A 19270-nucleotide genomic window follows, 5' to 3' on the forward strand; every position below is an offset into this window, starting at 1 on the left:
TTTCTACCAGTTGATTGTACTTCAGTGTTGTCTGTTCCTAAAGCTATCCTGAAGATGGCTGTGCTTCTTTCTCTGTGGCAGAGATGCCCATTCCAACACTTCATGAGGAAAATGGATTTTACCGGGAATAGTTTCATATTAAGTGTTAAGCAAAGGGGGAGGAGGGAAGAAAAGACATAAAACATATCAACAACTAAGAAATTCTTATTAGTCAAATGTAACTTTGATAAGAAAAACTTGAAGGTTGACTTCTTAGACTAAGCTATCATCTCAGATGAATGGCGAGTGTGTCTTCTCCTTGTTCTTTTTCGTTTGGCTGTGCCAGGACATGGAAGTGTTTTTATTTAGCATGCCAGCACACTCAACTCCAGTTCAAGAAGAATATTCCTACACACTATTCAAACTCATTAGTCTCTCCCATCACTTCCATGATGAACAGACCAGCTATCACATGTCTCGTTATACTGCACAGTTTTTCACCAAACGACAACCTCCTTACCTCAATTTCTTCTCTTGTGAGCCATGATTCTTTGGACAAGCATGAGTCAGGTGGGACCCAAGAGCCTTCTTTGGAATCCGTGTTGTAATAGTAGTTATATTTCTGCTGCACGTTGAGTTTGACCCATGGACCTTCACTGAACTCTAAAGAAGAAGAGACTGTTAATGTCTAGAGAGGAACAGAGCTCTTATGCTTTCCTGTCAAGAGGCTCAGCGGCATTCTAGTCACGAGGACTCTGGTTAGAAAGGGGTGGGGAGTGGGAGGAGGCGACCAGTGTCGATAAGTCAAGTCTGGTAGACTAGACAGAGAGAGGTTCCAGTACATACAATAATGTAGTAAAACCATTTTAAACTAAGTGTTCAGTTGGTCTATGTCACCGTCACTAGAAATGACACAGTAAAATGGAACAAAGTCTGAGTGTTCAATGGCAGCTCCTTACTGCCCCACCTCCAAGTGGGGGAAAGAGAAAAATCTAATACTGACTCTGGATTCCAGCTCTTTCATAGGGATAGCGTGAGTCAAAAACGGCCAACGAAAATCAAAAGCTAACATGTAATGCGATGTTACCTGAAGATGCTGACATCCTCACAAGCAGATGGAGGGGACCAATGAGCAGAATGTATTTGCTAATAAAGTCATCCAGAATGTTCTCTGACGAGAACTGATTTACAAGAACCATGACCCATATTGAACGCAGAGATGAGCTACTTCTGGGGACAAATTTATCCAAATTACAAAATAAAAGGCGTGCGGCAACATGAAGGCCAATGAAAATAGAGAAGGCAGTTCCTGATTTGCTCAGGATGCTCTCTATAACCACATAAAAAGAGAAAAAAAAAATTGCTGAAAGAGTGTGGCTTGGGTAGGTGGGAAGAGGCTACAAAAGTCTGTGGCAGTCATGGCTTACATTGGTGGAAAGAATGTTTCTTCCTCACAAATCTATGGGCCACACATTATAGTATATTTAGACATCCTTACGTTTGTTAATTAGCCTTTAGTTCTGACCCAAACTAGAGGCCTAAGATCTACCCTAACCACTGAAAAGTTCTGACTAAACTAAGTCAACTTCTGCTAAGTGACCACTAGACTCATCATCTTTCCAGGTAAATCGAAGTTTGAGTGACAGCCTTCATAAAATGTTCTAATACATTCAAATAACTGGACAGAATAACCAAGTCATATAAGTATGTGCTCATTCTTTTTGGTTTTAAGTACTCAAGTGTTTAGTTTGTCAGTGTCCAAAAAAGTAACAGCTTTCTCTTTAAATGGGCTGTTGGACAACTGTTGGTCTTTTGTTTTTAATTAAATAAGTATGTGTGTGTGTTTGTGTATGTGTGTGTATGTGTGTCTGTGTTTGTGTGTATGTGTGTGTATATGTCTGTGTGTGCATATGTGTGTGTGTGCGTGTGTGCATGTGTATGTGTGCCTGTGTGTGTATATGTGTGTGTCTGTGTATGTGTGTGCATGTGTGTGTGTGTGTATGTGTGTGTCTGTGTATGTGTGTGCATGTGTGTGTGTGTATGTGTGTGTATGTGTGTGTCTGTGTATGTGTGTGCATGTGTGTATATGTCCGTGTATATGTCTGTGTATGTGTGTGTGTGTGCATGTGTATGTGTGTCTGTGTGCATATGTGTGTGTCTGTGTCTGTGTGTGCATGTGTGTGCATGTGTGTATGTGTGTGTATGTATGTGTGTATATGTCCGTGTATATGTCTGTGTATGTGTGTGTGTGTGCGTGTGTATGTGTGTCTGTGTGCCTGTATATATGTGTGTATGTGTCTGCGTGTGTGTGTGCCAGCACATGTATAACATGGCATATGCATGGGAGGCAGAGGACAGTTCTTTGGAGTCCATTTCCTCCTCCTATCATGGGTTCTAGACATAGCATTTAGGTCATCAAGCTTGTACATTGAGTCATCTTGTCAGGACCTACTGTCTCTACCCAACTTCTTTACTAAACACACTCTTTTCATGGTCATCTATACTGTAGCATGTATCTTCTTCATCCCTTTGGTGGCTGCTAGCATTGCAGTATACGAATGTCACATTTGCTTACCTATTCCCGCTTCATCTCTCCCATTTAATACTGTATAATTCATTTGTCTCAAGATGGTTAAATGATGGCAATTATTAGTATAAAGACATATGCTTATATCTTCTCAGTTCTATGATGTGACGTCTATGCATTACTGCTGAGATAACTGCAGCTTAAAAAAAAAAAGAATCTAGAAACAGTTCCTTTGTCATAGATGCTAAACATTTCAGAAATATTGATGTGAGAGCAATAATTGTCTCAAAATGTAAGAAATCACAGTGCCACAGACACCGCCACATGTGAAGTGACATGCTTGTGCTAAGTCATGGGGGATGCTCACCACTGTCAGTCTTTGACTCTTTCGCCTTCACCAGGGTATCAAAGTACTTGTTGGCACATTCTGGGAGTATGTTATTGCTATTACTAGAAGAAGCCTTGAGTGCAGTCAAGAGATGATCTGATTGTTTTCTATCCAAACACTCATTGACATCAACCACCAGTGTAACCCCTGGGGAATGAGAAAAGCAAACTTTTGGTTAGTCATTACTTTGTACTTAAATAAGATATATAATTACATAATCCAACCTTCTAGAAATTCATTGGTATTTTGCTATTAAACTTTTTTTCTTTCTGACAGTCTGGCCATACACACCTGGTCAATCACTAATTCACCCATCGGTTTGGGTTGTGAAAAGAAGGTTCTATGGGAGCATGGTGTGTTATAAGTCTAACATTCTCTGGTTAGGCTTGTGTAGGTATGAGGGCTAACTTGGTGGGGCTTGCTGTGATGTCATCTATTGAGTGTGCATGAGAGGGAAGCTTTGATTGAGGAATTTCGAAGTTCAAACGGGTGTGTGGGCCTCTCTGGGGGAAATTGTCTTGATTATTAATTGATGCAGGAGGACATAGCCCACCATGGTTGGCACCATCCTTAGGCTGGTAGTTCTGGGCTGTGTTTGAAATCTAACTAAACAGCAAGAGAGCAAGCCAGCAAGCAGCGTTCCTCCATGGTCCTGGCTTCCAGGTTCCTACCCTGACCTCTGTTAGTGATGAATTGTGACTTAGATAGAGTAGCCAAATAAAGTCTTCCTTCCCTTAAGTTGCTTTTGGTCAGAGTAAAACTAGAACGGAATACATGGTTGTTATCAAATTATGTTTGCACATGCCTAATGTCATGGGTAATACTATACACAGATGCAGCTGAAGGACTAAGAAACACATGTTGACTTTTGCTAGCTTGGAGGCAAAGCCCTATGAATTCAGAGATGCTCACAAACAGTATCAGGGAACTTCTCTAGCAAATCCCACTGGCTACTGAATGACAGGTACTGACAGCAGGGAGCCTTTGCTCTTGTGCCGAGGGGTGAGGTTAACAGTGGTGAACCTCAGCCATCATGTCCTTTTTCTTAGAATTGCTCTGCAAGATGAAGAAGTGACACTTGAGACATCTGTGGTCTCAGGGGATTAGGAGGGACAAGCAAGTGACAAAGACTTCCTCAAAGGTGAACTACACAGGACGGTTGCATCAAACTAACCTGCCGAGCTAATTTTCCTTGGAAGATGTCTGATATAGGTTCAAAGCTCTTAAATACAGAAATGTTTCCTGCAATTGAATAGATGGGCAGAGAGCTGCCACACAGGTTCACTTCCAGTACCAGCTGGAACTGTTTGCTATGAAGATCTAAAACCCTCCTCTGAAAAATCCCAACCAACAGGTGAGGCTCTATTGATCCTCATTTTACTCGTAGTCTGTGGTACACAGTAGGTGCTTAATGCTTGTTGAGTTGTACAGAACAAACTAAGTGATACTTTGGATCAGCACTCTGGGTTTATTTGGAGCAGGATACTGGGTTTATTTGCTTTAGCAATACATGTACCCCAAAGTCCTCAGGTGTCTGGTGTCACTTCCTGCTCACACCTTCTGCATGCCAGTGTGGCAGCCAAACTGTGGAGTTTGTGGCTTCTGCTAGAAACAATCATGGACTTTAGAATTATGTCTATGGGAAGAACAGGTAGGCTCCTGTGTCTGTCCCAGGGGTCCCCATCGAGAACACTGGATCAGTTCCAATGTCCAGGGATGCAAAAACATCAATTCTGATGTCTTTAGTGCTTACTCTGTGGCTTGTGGTTGAGTCAGAGATCGTAGAAGCCATCAGATAACTGATCTTCCAGAAGTCAAATACATTTCTGTTGAAAAATGTTAAAATCTCCTATAAACCTCTTAGGAGACAAAACAAAAACCCAGAGTTTGCTTTACATTTTAAGCCACACCCCAGTGGGCTCTCTCTAAGCAATGCATTCATAGGAAGATAAACACTCAAGGAAGCAACCACTGGTTCTTTAATGTGTAAAGCATGGGTTGACATACAGTACACAAATAGGTAGACAACATGTCTGTGGTATTGTAATGTTGGGATAAGGAAAAGTTAAGGGGAAATTATTTACTCCTTGGGGTACAATGATTAGGGAGGAAAGGTTGAGAAATACTGCCCTAAGGACTCAAATGTTGGGGATAGATACTCCAGTGAAAACAAACACTTAGGGCCTTGGTCCCTCTCTACTCTCAGTCTGGCCCTTGGTGACATATATGGGTCAATGCCCTTTGTTAAAAAATCTAGGTTTATTCAGACCTACAATGAGAGTTTGTTTTCATGCAAAGAAGGAAAACTATTTTTAAGCTAAGACAATTCCCATTGAAATCAGGACATTCTCATGTTAATGTCTGACCATAGATAGCTTTCACTGTAAAAACCAAAACCATCCTACTTTATCATTACATACTATAGGAGGGACCACAACTCTTGTAGCATGGGGAAGGACTCAGAGAGCACAGAGGAAGTTTTGATGGACAGGGGAGAGCAAGGAAACCACATGAGCAGAGAAACTTCAAATTTTCCTAAAGTCAAGGGACCAGGAGTCTCCATGTGAAAAACAGACCCGATGCTCACAGGCTCTGTGAAGGGAAAACCAGGAATGCAATATGTTTTAGATTGTCTGGGTCTCTAGGAAGGGGGCATTGAAGGCCAAGTGTCTACATAACAATCTCATTTCTTTCAAGTGACTTGGCAGACTACAGCTATCTTCAGTGTATATGCAAATGGAAAATGCTCTCACACCCCTCTTGAATGTATTTTTTTCCCCTTAAGCACTAGAGTCTTAGGAGAGACTTCAAAGTTCCTAAGGGCATAAAAGTCCAGGTCAGAAAAATTAACACTTTTTTTTTTCCAAGCTAAGAAAATAAAGTCCAGATGTTCCTTACAGATCCTCCACATCTGGGGAGGAAGACCAAGCTCTTCCCACAGCATTCTGTGACCTGATGGGATGGCACAGAATCTAATCATGCCACGGAATGGGGGGCGAATTTATACGTTTGGGACTCTCGTTCAACTCTGTATTAGGGAGACTGTTACTGTATCAACTTAGAAGCCATCTCAGATTCTTCTTTGATAATAGAGGTATAAAATACAATATCAAATTTTGATCCTTTGAATTAATGTAGGGATGCTGCTTATGGTATTTCAGAAAGGGGCAAGCAACCATAAGGTGTATTAGGCAGTCTCACTGGATCCCCTGGGGAGGGAAACCCCATCAATCACCTGACTTTCAAAAGCCCTCGCTCTGGGGCAGAAACGGTGACATTTTGGATCTGCTGGGATTGTAGTTCATTCAGAGCCAGCATCACTGAAAAAAAAATCTTCTAATGTCTTTCATGTACCACCCCCCCCCCCCAACCCCCCACCAAATCACCAGGCAGAAGCCTATGGGCCTTCTGAGAATCAGGTTAACCATACTATTTTCTGGCAGTGAAGTGACTGACACCCTGTCTCAAAGAAATTTGTCCTATCCTTCATCCATAGAGGCTGTGGGTTTGTCAACAGTATGGGACTTCGGGGATAGAACTGTTTTCATGATTCAAGTTGGAGCTTTTAAATTTTTTCTTACACATATATTTTTACGTGTGTGTGTGTGTGTGTGTGTGTGTGTGTATGCACACACATGGAGAACAGAGGACAACTTATGGAAGTCTGCTTTTTACCATATGGGTTCCAGGAATCAAACTAGGTTATCACACTTGGCAGTAAGCACCTTTCCCCACCAAACCATCTCACTGGCTTACTTTCGTTTTATATGACTCAGAACTCCTCCATCTATACAGCTCAAGAGAGAATTTCATAGCCACCAGTCAGCTTTGTGGATAAACAGATCAGGAACAACTGGCTAACTCCATCACTCTCTGACTGAGAGTATTTCAGAGTCGGCTATCAGATGCAACCACTCCCATCTGCCCTTGGTGATTAAGAGCTGACCCAGTCCCTTTGAGAGTCTGACCTTGCATTTTCCACTCGTTGCTTCCCCCAAGCCCTCCGCCTTCTGGTCTGATTCTGAGAAAAACTTCTATTAACAATGGAAAGCATAAAAAAATCGAATAGACATTTATTGTGAACCAATAGTTTTCTATGGATCAATTGAGGGGAAAAAGGATTCAATTTAAACATAAAATTTCAGTCTGCAAAACATTTTTGCTGTCTGAAATTTTTTTGGGGGGTGGGCAATACTGTCAAATTTTGTTGGTGATAACAACTGGTTACTGGGAACAGGGCAACTAGCTAGTGACATGTTGATTTAGATAAGCATCTGAGACTGAAAACAGAAAAGCATTCAGATCTCTCCAGATGTTTGAGTGAATGACTTCAGGTGCATACCCACATTTAAAAAAAGAAAAAAAAAAAAAAAAAGCAAGGCAGGTTTGGCAAGCAGAAGAAGGTGAGGACTTACATTGCTTTGCTCTGTTCTCGTCCACATTGGCCTCATGGATGGCTTGCTGTATCTCATCCAGCCAGAGAACTTTAGAAACACTCTTAGGATCCTGCAACAGTGGCATAGAATCAGAGAACAATGAATCCTGATGGAACTGGATCAACACCGCTCTTTGGGAGTCTTTTTATTATCACTTCGTACTTCTTATTCAGCAAGCACTAGGTAGCTCCACCATGCAGCACAAGATGGTGACAGGCAGGCCACACATCCTCATCCAGATCACTCCCTAGTTCAGTGGGTCTCAACCTGTGGGTCATGACCCCAGTGGGATGCATATGCATCTCAGATATCCTGCCTAGCAGATATTTACATAATAATTCCTAACAGTAGCAAAATTACAGTTGTGAAGTAGCAGCGAAAATAATTTTATAGTTGGGGGTCGCCACGACAGAAGGAACCGGATTAAAGGGCCACAGCATTAGGAAAAATGAGAAGCATTGCTCTCCATAAACAGCTGTGCTGCCGTCCCATGCAGCCTCATTGCTTCCAATTTGGTCTGCACCATAATTGATCTCTGTAAGAACCCACGCTCATTTCAAAATGGATGTCTCACTACACCACTCCTCTGTTTAACCTTAGAAAGCAACATAGGCTTTCTTCTCAGGACCAGTGATGGGGAACTTGCCTGGCTCTCAAGCTTCTCCTCCCTGTTCTAGGACATCCTTCAGGCCATAGCACTCTGCCCTTGCTGGCTCCTGCCATATCTCATAACTCAGATGCCATCTCTAGTAAAAAGCCATCCATGGCTACATAGTTAAGCACTCAGAAACCGTGGTGAGCAATCTAAGTGCCAAGATGCCTACATATGTCAGGGAATGCTTTAAATTTGAGGGAAACAGTGATACTCAATGTTTGTCAGACAGCTAGACAAAAACAAAAGTAAAGGTATGGTAAATGGTCTGAGGGAGCCTAGGATCTCTTGGAGAGGCCAGAAGCAATCAGAATATACTCTGTTCATGGTAATATTAGCTATGGCACTGTCAGGCCGTGGACATGAGGTCTGATCTCCATTCAACCTGTACCCTTCAGTCATGTACACAGGTGGGCTTGATAAACAGGCCCCAGGCCCTAGAGAGATTTACATACTAATAAGGTACCTGAAGGCCACAGGGTGGAGCCAATTAAGCATTCCTCCCCAGCCCTTCCCCCCTCTTCCCTTCCCTATTTAACTCAGGTCCGCCCTGGGTTTTAGGGGGTGTGCATCCAGATCCATCCACCATCCGTCATGCCAATAAACCGGTTTTGGAAACCCAAGGACTTCCTCGTGTGTTGGGGCTGTGCAGTGAGGAGCCGTGGAGAGGCCTTTAGTGAGCAGCCGGGCCTAACTTGAAGCCTGGAGGAACCCAGAGTGTTCCCAGACAACTACACACAGACTGGTGTGAGGAACCCTGCAGTTCCCCAGCCATTTTTACCTACATGGCACATGATTGAGAAGTAAGCAAGAAGGATGTAGTGGTTTGAATAGGTTTGGCCCCTATAGACTCATGTGTTTGAATGCATAGTCCACAGAGAATGGTACTATTAGGACCATTCTGACCTCGCTGGAGAAAGTTTGGCCTTGTTGGAGGAAGTATGTCACTATGGGGGTGGGCTTTGAGGTCTCCTATAATCAAGTTCAGCCTAGCGTGGAATGAGTCCCTCTTGGCTGCCTTCAAGTCAAGATGTAGAACTCTCAGCTCCTCCGGCAATCATGTTTGCCTGGAAGCTGCCATGCTTCCTGCCATGACGATAATGGACTGAACCTCTGAAACAGTAAGCCAGCCCCAGTTAAATGTTAGACCTTTGTAAGAGTTGCCTTGGTCATCGTGTCTCTTCACAGCAATAAGACAATAGCTAAGGGTTGATATACAGGAGAAAAAAAAAAACTGAGTAGTTATTAAGTGGCTTAAGAAAGAGGTGACAGCAGCAGAGAACATGCACGGAATTTGTTTTAGTGTCTTACATCTGTGTGAATTCTGAAGATTTTGCTCCAAGCACAGTGCTGGCAGATATTAAATGGGTCTTCAAGTTAATTTTATGAGCAGACATTAACTACGTTCAGGAAAGATTTAGAAGTCCACTTTTTAAAAGATTTACTTTATTTCTAATTATGTGTGTCTATGTGCACATGGATGCAATTGCTCTTCAAATCCAGAGAGGGCGTCTGATCCTGGAGCTGGTTATAGGCATTTGCGAGCTCCCTGACAGGAATGTTGGGAACTGAACAGGTCTTCTGTAAGAGCAGTGTGCACTCTGAGCTGCTGAGCCATCTCTCTAGCCTCTCAAATTCTGTTTTCAAATTGCGAGGGCTCGTTTACATGGAGGAATAAGTGTTGTGGTCTACAGTTGGAACCAAGATGCCTAGGGGAAGCTCTTGAGATAGCTCAGCTGGAAGCCCAAGGTCCTGAGTTTGAGTCCCTAGGACCGTTAGGAAAAAAAAAAAAAAGATAGCAAGCAAGCAAGCAAGCCAGGATTGGTAGTATGCCATTCTAATTCCTACACTGGGGAGGTAGAGACAGGAGGATTCCTGGGCTCATTGGCCAGTCAGCTTCACTGGCAAGTTCCAGACTAATAAGAGACCTTGTCTCAGAAAACCAGGGTGGAGAACATCTGAGGAATGACACCTGAGTTGTCCGGTGGCCTCCATATGCGTTTACATGCCTATGTGCACACACCTACTTGCATCTATGCCCCCCTCCTCCACATGGGTACCCACATACATAAGCATACATGTATATGCATACCCTCATGCATAGCTGTAGCACACAGAAGGAAATCAACTCTGGCATTGGAATCCTTTGGGGGTAAACTTCATCACTGAGGGCTCAGGAAGTGTAAGGGTCTGGTCTGGAAGGAGAACAGACATCCGCCAGCTTCCCTCGGGAGCAATGTGAGATAGTGTGTGTGGTGAGGTCTCATAAACCAGACCCATGCTGCTTCCTCCGGGGTTATTGGGGGAATACACAGTACTCTAAACTATTCGTGAGGCCTGTTTCCTGAGTCATCACCAGCTACCGCTGCCACAGGGGAACCATCGGCAGGCGGCATGGTAATTGCTTAGGAAATGAAATTTTAGAAGAGTTCCTCCCATCTCAGCCATCTTCTGAAGATGTGGCTTCCCTGCAGGAGACACCCACTGTTGCCTGGATGAGAAAATGGCCGTTCCCCCCCCCAAGATTCAAGTATTAGTCTCAGAAGCCAAACGAAAGCCCGGGCTTTGCAAAACAAAACAAATTAGAGCCAACAGGTTCGAGACCCTGTTTGTACTAAAGGAAAGCTAAACACGACACCAAAATTGAAAACAAAAAAAATGTTCCCATGTGAAATGAAATCCCCTTTTCAGTCACTGAACGAAAGACTGGGGACAACGATGCTGGGGCTGGGCCTCCACCAGGCTCCACAGCCAGGCTATGCCTGAATGAGCAGTGGATGGAACCAGCACCCAGGCCACATGCAAATCACACCACGCCTTCCTGAACTTGGGTGATGCCAAGAAAGATTGTCCCCACCCCCCAACCCCACACACACAAATTTTCTGGTTTTATTGCTTCTACAATATTAGAACATTCTACCTTAGTTTATGGTACCAGAGATTATGCAGTTGAAGTGTTAAATCTGACCGTTGGAAATGATGTAGTTTGGCTAAATTTAATAAAGATGAGAAAAGTTACTATAAATCTCTATGATTTCCTAGTTGCCTCTTCATTTCGTTTTAAGTCTCATATGAAGTTTGATTTTCTGATTCTTGCTGCATTTTAGAGGTGGGATTGCCTGCCTTGGAATTTAAAATATATCAAGGCAAATGTATTATAATCGAGTTTTCTTTTTTTTTTTTTAATACTTTGTTAAATGTACTTAACACTAGCTAACTCTACATTCTGATGGTTAAGATATAAATGTGATATATATGCTTACATATCATATTATATATTATATATTGTTTATCACATTACATATCACATGCTTATATATGCTTACATACGTAAGCGCGCACACACACACACACACACACACACACACACACACACGCTTATTATAACCAAGGATCTGTACACGCCTTAGGAGAGTCAGACCATAGTTTGGTTTGGAATGGTTCGGTTCCCCAGAAGGGGGCTCATTCATGAATTCCTGGTTTCAGCACCAAATGAAGAAAGAAAAAAAAAAAAAAAAAAAAAAAAAGAAAAAGAAAAAAAGAAAGAAAAAGGGAAGGAAACATGACTCCTAGGTTTATTGTAGATAAAAGGGAGAGTGTAATTAGAGTCAGAGATATCTGGGGGAGGACAGAGTATATGCGACCATACTGAGCTGTGCCATGTAGGGAGAGGGGGAGGGGTGGGGAGAGGGGAGAGGAGAAACAGGTGAAGCAGCCAGGAAGTCTAAAGGTACAAAGAGTAGCTAACCAAAATAGTTGGATTTTTTTAGGGTCTGAGCTGCCCAGGCCCCTGGACTGGAGAAGTTTAGGGTAGGGTGCAGGGTATGCCAGCCAGGAGGGACCTATAACAGGTACGGGCTGAGGGATGCTGGGAGATCCTGGTGGTCAGTGTTCACTTTGATCTGTTAAATAGGCATCTCAGCCATTTGTCTCAGGTATGAAACCTAACACTTAACACCAATGAACTGTACTTTATGATAGCTGAGATATAAATGTGATTTGTGTGTGCGTGTGTGCATGTGTGTGTGTGTATATCTATATCTATATCTATATCTATATCTATCTATATATATATATCTCAAAATGCTAATTATAGACCTGTTTATCAAGATTCATGGGACAACAAGCTGGCAATGGTGGTACACACCTTTAATCCTAGCACCCAGGAGGCAGAGGTTGGTGGATCTCTGTGAACTCAAGGCCAGCCTGGTCTATATAGATAGAGTTCCAGGACAGCCAGGTCACAGAGAAACCTGGTCTAAAAACAAAACAAAACAAAACAAAACAAAACAAAACAAAACAAAACAAAACAAAACAAAACAGACTAGAGAAAAAGCTCACGGAATAAAGCAAGTTCCTGTTCTTCAGTATTTCATTATAATTTTAATTTAGTTCCGTTCAAATAGGGTTTTTTGATTTTGAGACTATTTGTTACCTGACCCTACAGAGTTATTAAATGGTGTAGGACACACTGATTTACGGCAAATGAACCTTCTCCCCAGAAACAACAAAACTAAGTTCCCGACAGGCACTAAGGACTCTCAGGACAATGGAAGGCAGGTAGAGAATTTTCTTCTTCTTTCCCTCTGAGACAGGACCTCACTGTGTTCCCGAGGCTGGGCTAGAACTCACAACATGGTCAAGGGCGGCTTTCAGCTCATTACAGTGGCCTGTCAGTCAAATGCTGGGGTCATAAATATGCACTAGAGAAATTTAGAAACAGTATAGTACCTCTGATTCAATTTGAACTTCTTAATTATTTGTAAGGACTGAGGATGTAACTCCTTGCTTAACATATATAAAGCCCTGAGTTCAGTTCCAGCAACCCAGAGGGAGGAGGAGGAGGCCCAGGAGCTTAAGTCAATTTTCAGCTACATCTTGAATTCAAGGCAAGCCAGACTCTGTCTCAAAGAATAAAATAACACAAAATAAAAAATGGAGGGGGGGGTGTATTTGCTTTTCATGATTAATTTAGTTTATAACTATGTGATCAGTTTAGGGACTAAAATTTGAAATAAACTACAACTTCATTTTGACTTTTGAAAAAGAAATTTCATATTATATTTTGATCATACTTTGCCCTCTCCTCAACTTCCAGATCCTTCCTGCCTCTCTAACACTATATCTTTGCTATCTATATTTAAACAAATAATAAAAAGGAACAAACAAAAAATAAGAAACACACATACAAACGTCCAACAAAATGGAAACCCAAATATACAAAGAATAAGACCAATAAGACAGAAAAAAAAAAAAAAAACCCAAACAAAGCAATATGAGATGAAAAGTATACAGAAGTCCCACTGAATTCCCTTTGTGTGAGCCAACCACTCCTGGGCACAGGGCCTACCCTGACATGTGGCTAAGACACCCAGTGAGATTCCATTGGAGGAAACCACTCTTTCCTTTGCCAGTGGATAGCAACTGCAGAACTTTCTTGGTCAGTGGGAGCCCTGGTTCCCTTTCCCATCTCAGCTCTGGGACCCTCCTTGGCTTGAATCTGTGCAGGGCTTATGTGTGCTGCCATCTCTGTGAGTTCATATGTACACCAGTCCTGTTTTATCTGGAAGACACTTTTCTTTAGTGTTATCCATCCCCTTTGGCTCTTAGCAATCCTTCTGCCTTCTCTTCCGTATAGATCTCTGAGCCTGGAGGGGAAGGATCTGATGAAGACATTCCATGTAGGACTGAGTGTTCCAAAGTCTCTCACTCTCTGTCCATTACGGATCTCTGTGTTTGTTCCCGTTTACTGTAAGAAGAGGCTCTTCTGACCATGGCTGAGTGACTGATACAGAAGTGTAATGTCTGACCATTTTTGTGTGAAATAGAAGGCACCGTTCTGGAGCCAGGTTTCTGAAATGGGGAAGAGAACCGAGCTATGGAACCAATTCAAAGCTAATTGCTGCCCAGCATCTTTTCTCAGCTTTGTTTTGCAAGGGACTCTGCAATCTCTGCCATTATTCCAAGCCCCTGGGGAGAAATACAGCACCAGTTCAAAATGAAATAATGGCGGGGAGGGGGGGTGTGTGTGAGGAAGAGTTAAAGGGATATGGTAACTCTCTCCAGAGAGGCTCGGCCTGAGTCATACACTCAGACACAAACGTCAAGTGGCCACATCCTTTCTCTGTAGCGGCAGGACAAGTCCCTGCCACACAGTGCAGGCTGGCAGAATTCTCAGGCTTCCACTTGCTGCTCACACATGGAGCCGAGGGGAATCTGTCCCGTGACTCTGTACATTTAATAACATTCCATAATCGGGTCTCAGGACATGGAGATCAAAGTCCTTATCTTGGTTGCGACTAGGCTGCTGTTTCTGCCGGCCACTGTTTGCCAAGGTGGTAAGTCCCCTTCTTGTGGACTAGCATGGAGGTGAGGGAGGGGTGAATGGATGGTTTCCTCTGTAGGAGTCAAATCCCTAATTTTCTTGTTAACTCCTAGAAACTGTGAACCGAAAGGCACAGTTTGATCTGGGTTTTTAACCTGGTGTAATATATCATGGAAGCATCTCAAGTTTGTTCCCAAGTCAAACCTTGTCAAAGACCAACCGTTTTCTATTAGTAGTGTCTCTTATGTTTGTGACTTTATGATTAAGTCAAAAAACATTTTTTTTTGGAGTGAGAAGTGCTTGTATGTGTAGAGATGTAGAGAAGACTGCACTTTTTCGAGGCATTAAAAAATCTTTTCAAATTTCTAAATCTTATAATTTCTGTTGAGGCACCGGTGGGGAAAAATACTGTCAAGAAAAGTAATTTGGTTTCAGCAGCCAGTAATGTTAATCAGTGATATTAGGTGTTTCCAAGGTGAAATACCTTCTTTTCTTAATCTTTCAGAACCAGGGAGTTCTCTCTGTCCCTCCCATATGTATGTATATATGTCTCTGTGTATATATGTCTATACAAATATATATGCATATGATATCTTATGTATAATTTGGTTATGTATAATTTTAGAAATAAGCTTTTCCAAAAATAATTATTTCATTTTGAACGTGTCTTCTATCATGGTAGCTTGTAACTTCCTGATTGTTCTGAAATGAACTGCTCTGAGACAGGATTGTATCCAGTGCTCTCACTGTCAGGCCACAGGGCAATCAATCAGGAGGGAGAGATGCTAAGAAACCAACTTAAACAAAAGACAGCCCTCTGCAAAAGGGATGGTCCTTAAATTGAGGTCCCTGCTTAAGGGGACCCATGGCAGGGGCTGTACAAGCAGGGCTTGGCTAGGTTTGTGGTTTCTTTGAGAGGAGAAGCCAAAAAGCTGAGCCATGGTTACAAGGAAATGAGTTATGAGAAAGAGTTCCTTCCTGATGCTAGTCCTGCTTGGGAGAAGTGTAAAGTGGGGACTTTAGGAGTGGCGGGGCAGTGGACTCGCAGTCTGCCTTGGGGAGATGTGGTGAGATGCTGAGGGCCATTCTCTTTGGATTAGACTCTCTCCGAAGCCTTCTCCCAGGCCAGGAGCATTTCAGAAACACTGCCCCAAATGAAAACCAAAAAATCCTGGTCAGTTGCTTGTCTTTTTATGAATAAAATTTAACAAGGAATACTATTTTTAAGGAAAGTCAGTTTCTGACTAATAGAAGATCTAGGTGGTGCCAGACCTGAAATATTATGGGAACAATCTTCTTTCAGTGTGTTTGTGGACACGGGTCTTACCCAACCACAGGACTCTCCTGAAAGCTGACTAATACTTGGTTTCATCAGCTTTCTCATCAGACCTTGGAGGGAAGAAATTTGTATACAAGGTTCTGCTTCCTTTCCAGGCGTTGTTTTGAGTAATATCAGACTTGGCTTTATCCAAACGTGCATGTACAGAAGGACTTACATGGCCAATCTCCAATGTAACAGGATATTCCAATAATGCTCACACCTAAACACAGGCACACAGAGCGCTACCTTCCAAAGTAGTCTTTCCTTGAATGACACAGGGTCACCTTCATTTACCAGTTGTTAGGACAACACTGATTCCACCTGATACATTAAATTCAGCCTATGCAAACTCCGAAGCCTGGGAGCAAGGGCTAGAGACTAAATCAGGAAGAGAACGTGCCTCCGAATGAGGACAGTCTACTGAACGTCATCCTGGAATATTTAAAATGAAGGATGCAGGAGTTTTGTGTCCAGATCTCAGTGAGAGCTTTTCAAATGGGAATGTACCAGGCTTCCACTGGCATTTGCAGAATAACGGGAACCGACTGAGTTGTGCCAAGTATCTACAGCACATAGCTGATACGTTTCTTTCATTTAAAAAAAATTTCATTTTGCTGGGTGGTGGTGGATGCCTTTAATTCTAGCACTCAGGAGGCAGAGGCAGGCAGATCTCTGTGAGTTCAAGGCCACCCTGGTCTAGAGAGTGAGCTCTAGTACAGCCAGGGCAGTTACAAAGAGAAACCTTATCTTAAAAACCAACAAAACAAAACAAAACAAAACAAAACAAAATCATTTTAACACCTCAGGTTATCACAGTGAGTTCATCTTTTGATTTTTCTCTTTGTCTTAAAACCTGGCATTTCTCCTCAAGCCCATCTTTGCTTTTCTTCTTCCCACATCTCTCTGTAGGCTCTCTCTCCATAGGCTCTCTCTGTAGGCCCTCTCTCTACTTCCTGAGTTAAACTACAGGCTCTGTGAAGACTAAGAAAGTCACACTTCACATTTGCTCTTGGCTTTTGGGAATGCCACATCCAGTCATTGCATTATAACCACATGGCCAATTCTGTTCCCATCTCCTAATTCCTAACTAAATAACCCCCTTTCCCCATGGGATAACACATCATGGGTTCTAGGAGCTGGCAGGTGGAACCTTAGGTTGGGTGGAAAGTTATTCTACCTACTATAGTAGCTATATCTCTGCAAATTCTGTGCAGGGGGGTGGGGGGTGGGGGAAAGACAGGGCAGTGTGGCTCAATTACCAACATGTGGTGGCGGGGAGGGGGGTGGTGTTTATGTGCCAGAAGGTATGAAAAGATCGTGGCTTCAGAGGACAGTTTAGAGGTCCTTTGGGAGTTAACTGTGTGACCTACTTTCTCAAGTTCATCTCTTAGATGAATTTAGCACCTTCGGCCCTGATGTAAAGTGTTCCTTGTAGATGGCAGTGGAGTTTAGAACTGACACAGCACTGCCATGTAAGTATGCGACCAACATTTTCAGAATCAACTGACTGGCCTTTCCCACCCTCAGCTGATAGGCAATAACACATTTTTCTATAGTGTTCCAATGTGTGGTTTTAATTTCATCTAGCATAGTGGTTTTCAACCTTCCTGATGCTGCGACCCTGTAATTCAGTTCCTCATGTTGTGGTGACCCCCAGCCATAAGATTATTCTTGTTGCTACTTCATAACTGTAATTTTGCTAACTGTTATGACTCGTAATGTAAATAATTTTAGAGATAGTGGTTTGCCAAAGGGCCACTGATCTAGCACTATCATAAACTCCCGACATGCAGGGACCTGTCATCTAGTTGTTCCCACAGAAAAGCACAGTAGTGGAGCATAGGATGCATACTATATATGCACACCTGTGGTTTGTATCATCTATACTGATTTTTAAAATATGACCCCAAGTTCTATAACTATAGAAATCACATAGCATCAAACATTTCATTTTATTTTTATCCAAACCACAGGTGGGACTTGGTAACAAATCATATGCTAATATTTCCTTTAAATTACAGGCATGAAAAATGTTTCAGACGACTCGGCAAAGCCAGCCTTAACTATTAAGAGTTTTAATGGCGCTCCCCAAAATACCTTTGAAGAATTCCCACTTTCTGACATAGAAGGCTGGACAGGAGCCACCACAACTATAAAAGTGGAGTGCCCTGAAGAAAGTATTTCAACTCTCCATGTGAATAATGCTACCATGGGCTACCTGAGAAGTTCCTTAAGTACCAAAGTGATACCTGCCATCTACATCCTGGTGTTTGTGGTTGGTGTACCAGCGAACATCGTGACCCTGTGGAAACTGGCCTCAAGGACCAAATCCATCTGTCTGGTCATCTTTCACACCAACCTGGCCATCGCAGATCTCCTTTTCTGTGTCACACTGCCATTTAAGATCACCTACCATCTCAATGGGAACAACTGGGTATTCGGTGAGGCCATGTGCCGGATCACCACAGTCATTTTCTATGGCAACATGTACGGTGCTATTCTGATCCTCACCTGCATGGGCATCAACCGTTACCTGGCCACAGTCCATCCTTTCACATACCGGAAGCTGCCGAAACGCAACTTCACTTTGCTCATGTGTGGTGTGGTGTGGGTCATGGTTTTCTTATATATGCTGCCGTTTGCCATCCTGAAGCAGGAGTACCATCTCGTCCATCCAGAGATCACCACCTGCCACGATGTCCATAACACATGCGCGTCCCCATCGCCCTTCCAATTCTACTACTTTGTCTCCTTAGCAGTCTTTGGGTTCTTCATCCCGTTTGTGGTCACTGTCTTCTGTTACACAACCCTCATCCACAAACTTAACTCCCAGGACCGCAAATGGCGGCGGTACATCAAGGCGGTTCTCCTCATCCTCGTGATCTTCACAATTTGCTTTGCCCCCACCAACACCATACTCATCATCCACCATGCCAACTACTACTACAGTAACACCGATAGCTTGTACTTTATGTATCTCATAGCTCTGTGCCTGGGGAGCCTGAACAGCTGCCTAGACCCATTCCTTTATTTTGTCATGTCGAAAATTGTCGATCAGCTTACTTCTTAGTCAGCCATGGCAGGATCATCGCAGAGAACAAGGAAAGAGTTCTGGGAAAACGTACATGCTTGGGCCAACCTGTGCATGGCACCGACAGCTCAATTTTTAATTTTTTAATTTTAATTTAATTCCTTTTTTTTTTTTTTTTTGGAGACAGTGTCTCACTGTGTAGTTCTGGCTGGCCTGGAATTCTCTATTTAGACCAGGTTGGCCTTGAACTCACAGAGATTTGCCTGCTTCTGCCTCCCAAGCGCTGGGGTCAACCAGGCCTGGCCACGGCTCCATTTTAGAGCTCCCATGAAATAGTGCTTCACACGTCGAATGTAAAGTTATGAGGATTGAAAGAATATTTTGTATTTTGAGAGTGTCTTAATCGTAAGCAACATTATCGCTACTCCTATGGTAATGGACACATCTCTATTTGCCTTCCCGATTCTCCAAGCTATAAATTTCCCCTTCTTTCCAAAGAGTAACATGGGCGGCCTGGGAGGTTATTATCGCCATGGTTCGCCCTTCTCCTCAAGCAGGTATCCTGTCTTTGTTGTGTCTCTCACCAGGGTCCACTTCACTCCATGTCCTAA

At 42.9% G+C, this 19270-nt stretch overlaps 2 protein-coding genes across 4 annotated transcripts in view; one reads left to right on the forward strand and one right to left on the reverse strand.

The window, feature by feature from the left end:
- Positions 1 to 19270, reverse strand: part of Iqgap2 (IQ motif containing GTPase activating protein 2) — a 264536-nt gene that overhangs the window by 58767 nt on the left and 186499 nt on the right. For both annotated transcript variants that reach the window (XM_076927203.1, XM_076927202.1), the window contains exons 14-16: positions 7310 to 7400; positions 2874 to 3041; positions 500 to 642 (exon numbers count right to left, since the gene is read on the reverse strand). In XM_076927203.1, the coding sequence (XP_076783318.1) occupies positions 500 to 642; positions 2874 to 3041; positions 7310 to 7400 (402 nt within the window). The remainder of the gene's footprint in view (positions 1 to 499; positions 643 to 2873; positions 3042 to 7309; positions 7401 to 19270) is intronic.
- Positions 14119 to 18832, forward strand: F2rl2 (coagulation factor II thrombin receptor like 2). 2 transcript variants are annotated; one of them, XM_076927204.1, is made up of 2 exons: positions 14119 to 14320; positions 17650 to 18832. In XM_076927204.1, the coding sequence occupies exons 1-2, from the start codon at positions 14251 to 14253 to the stop codon at positions 18696 to 18698; spliced, it is 1119 nt and encodes a 372-aa protein (XP_076783319.1). In that variant the 5' UTR covers positions 14119 to 14250; the 3' UTR covers positions 18699 to 18832. The 2 variants fall into 2 exon arrangements, with proteins under 2 accessions (XP_076783319.1, XP_076783320.1); XM_076927205.1 differs by having other exon boundaries at positions 14119 to 14317.

Source organism: Arvicanthis niloticus, chromosome 29 (genome assembly GCF_011762505.2).
Source record: "Arvicanthis niloticus isolate mArvNil1 chromosome 29, mArvNil1.pat.X, whole genome shotgun sequence".
NCBI lineage: Eukaryota > Metazoa > Chordata > Mammalia > Rodentia > Muridae > Arvicanthis > Arvicanthis niloticus.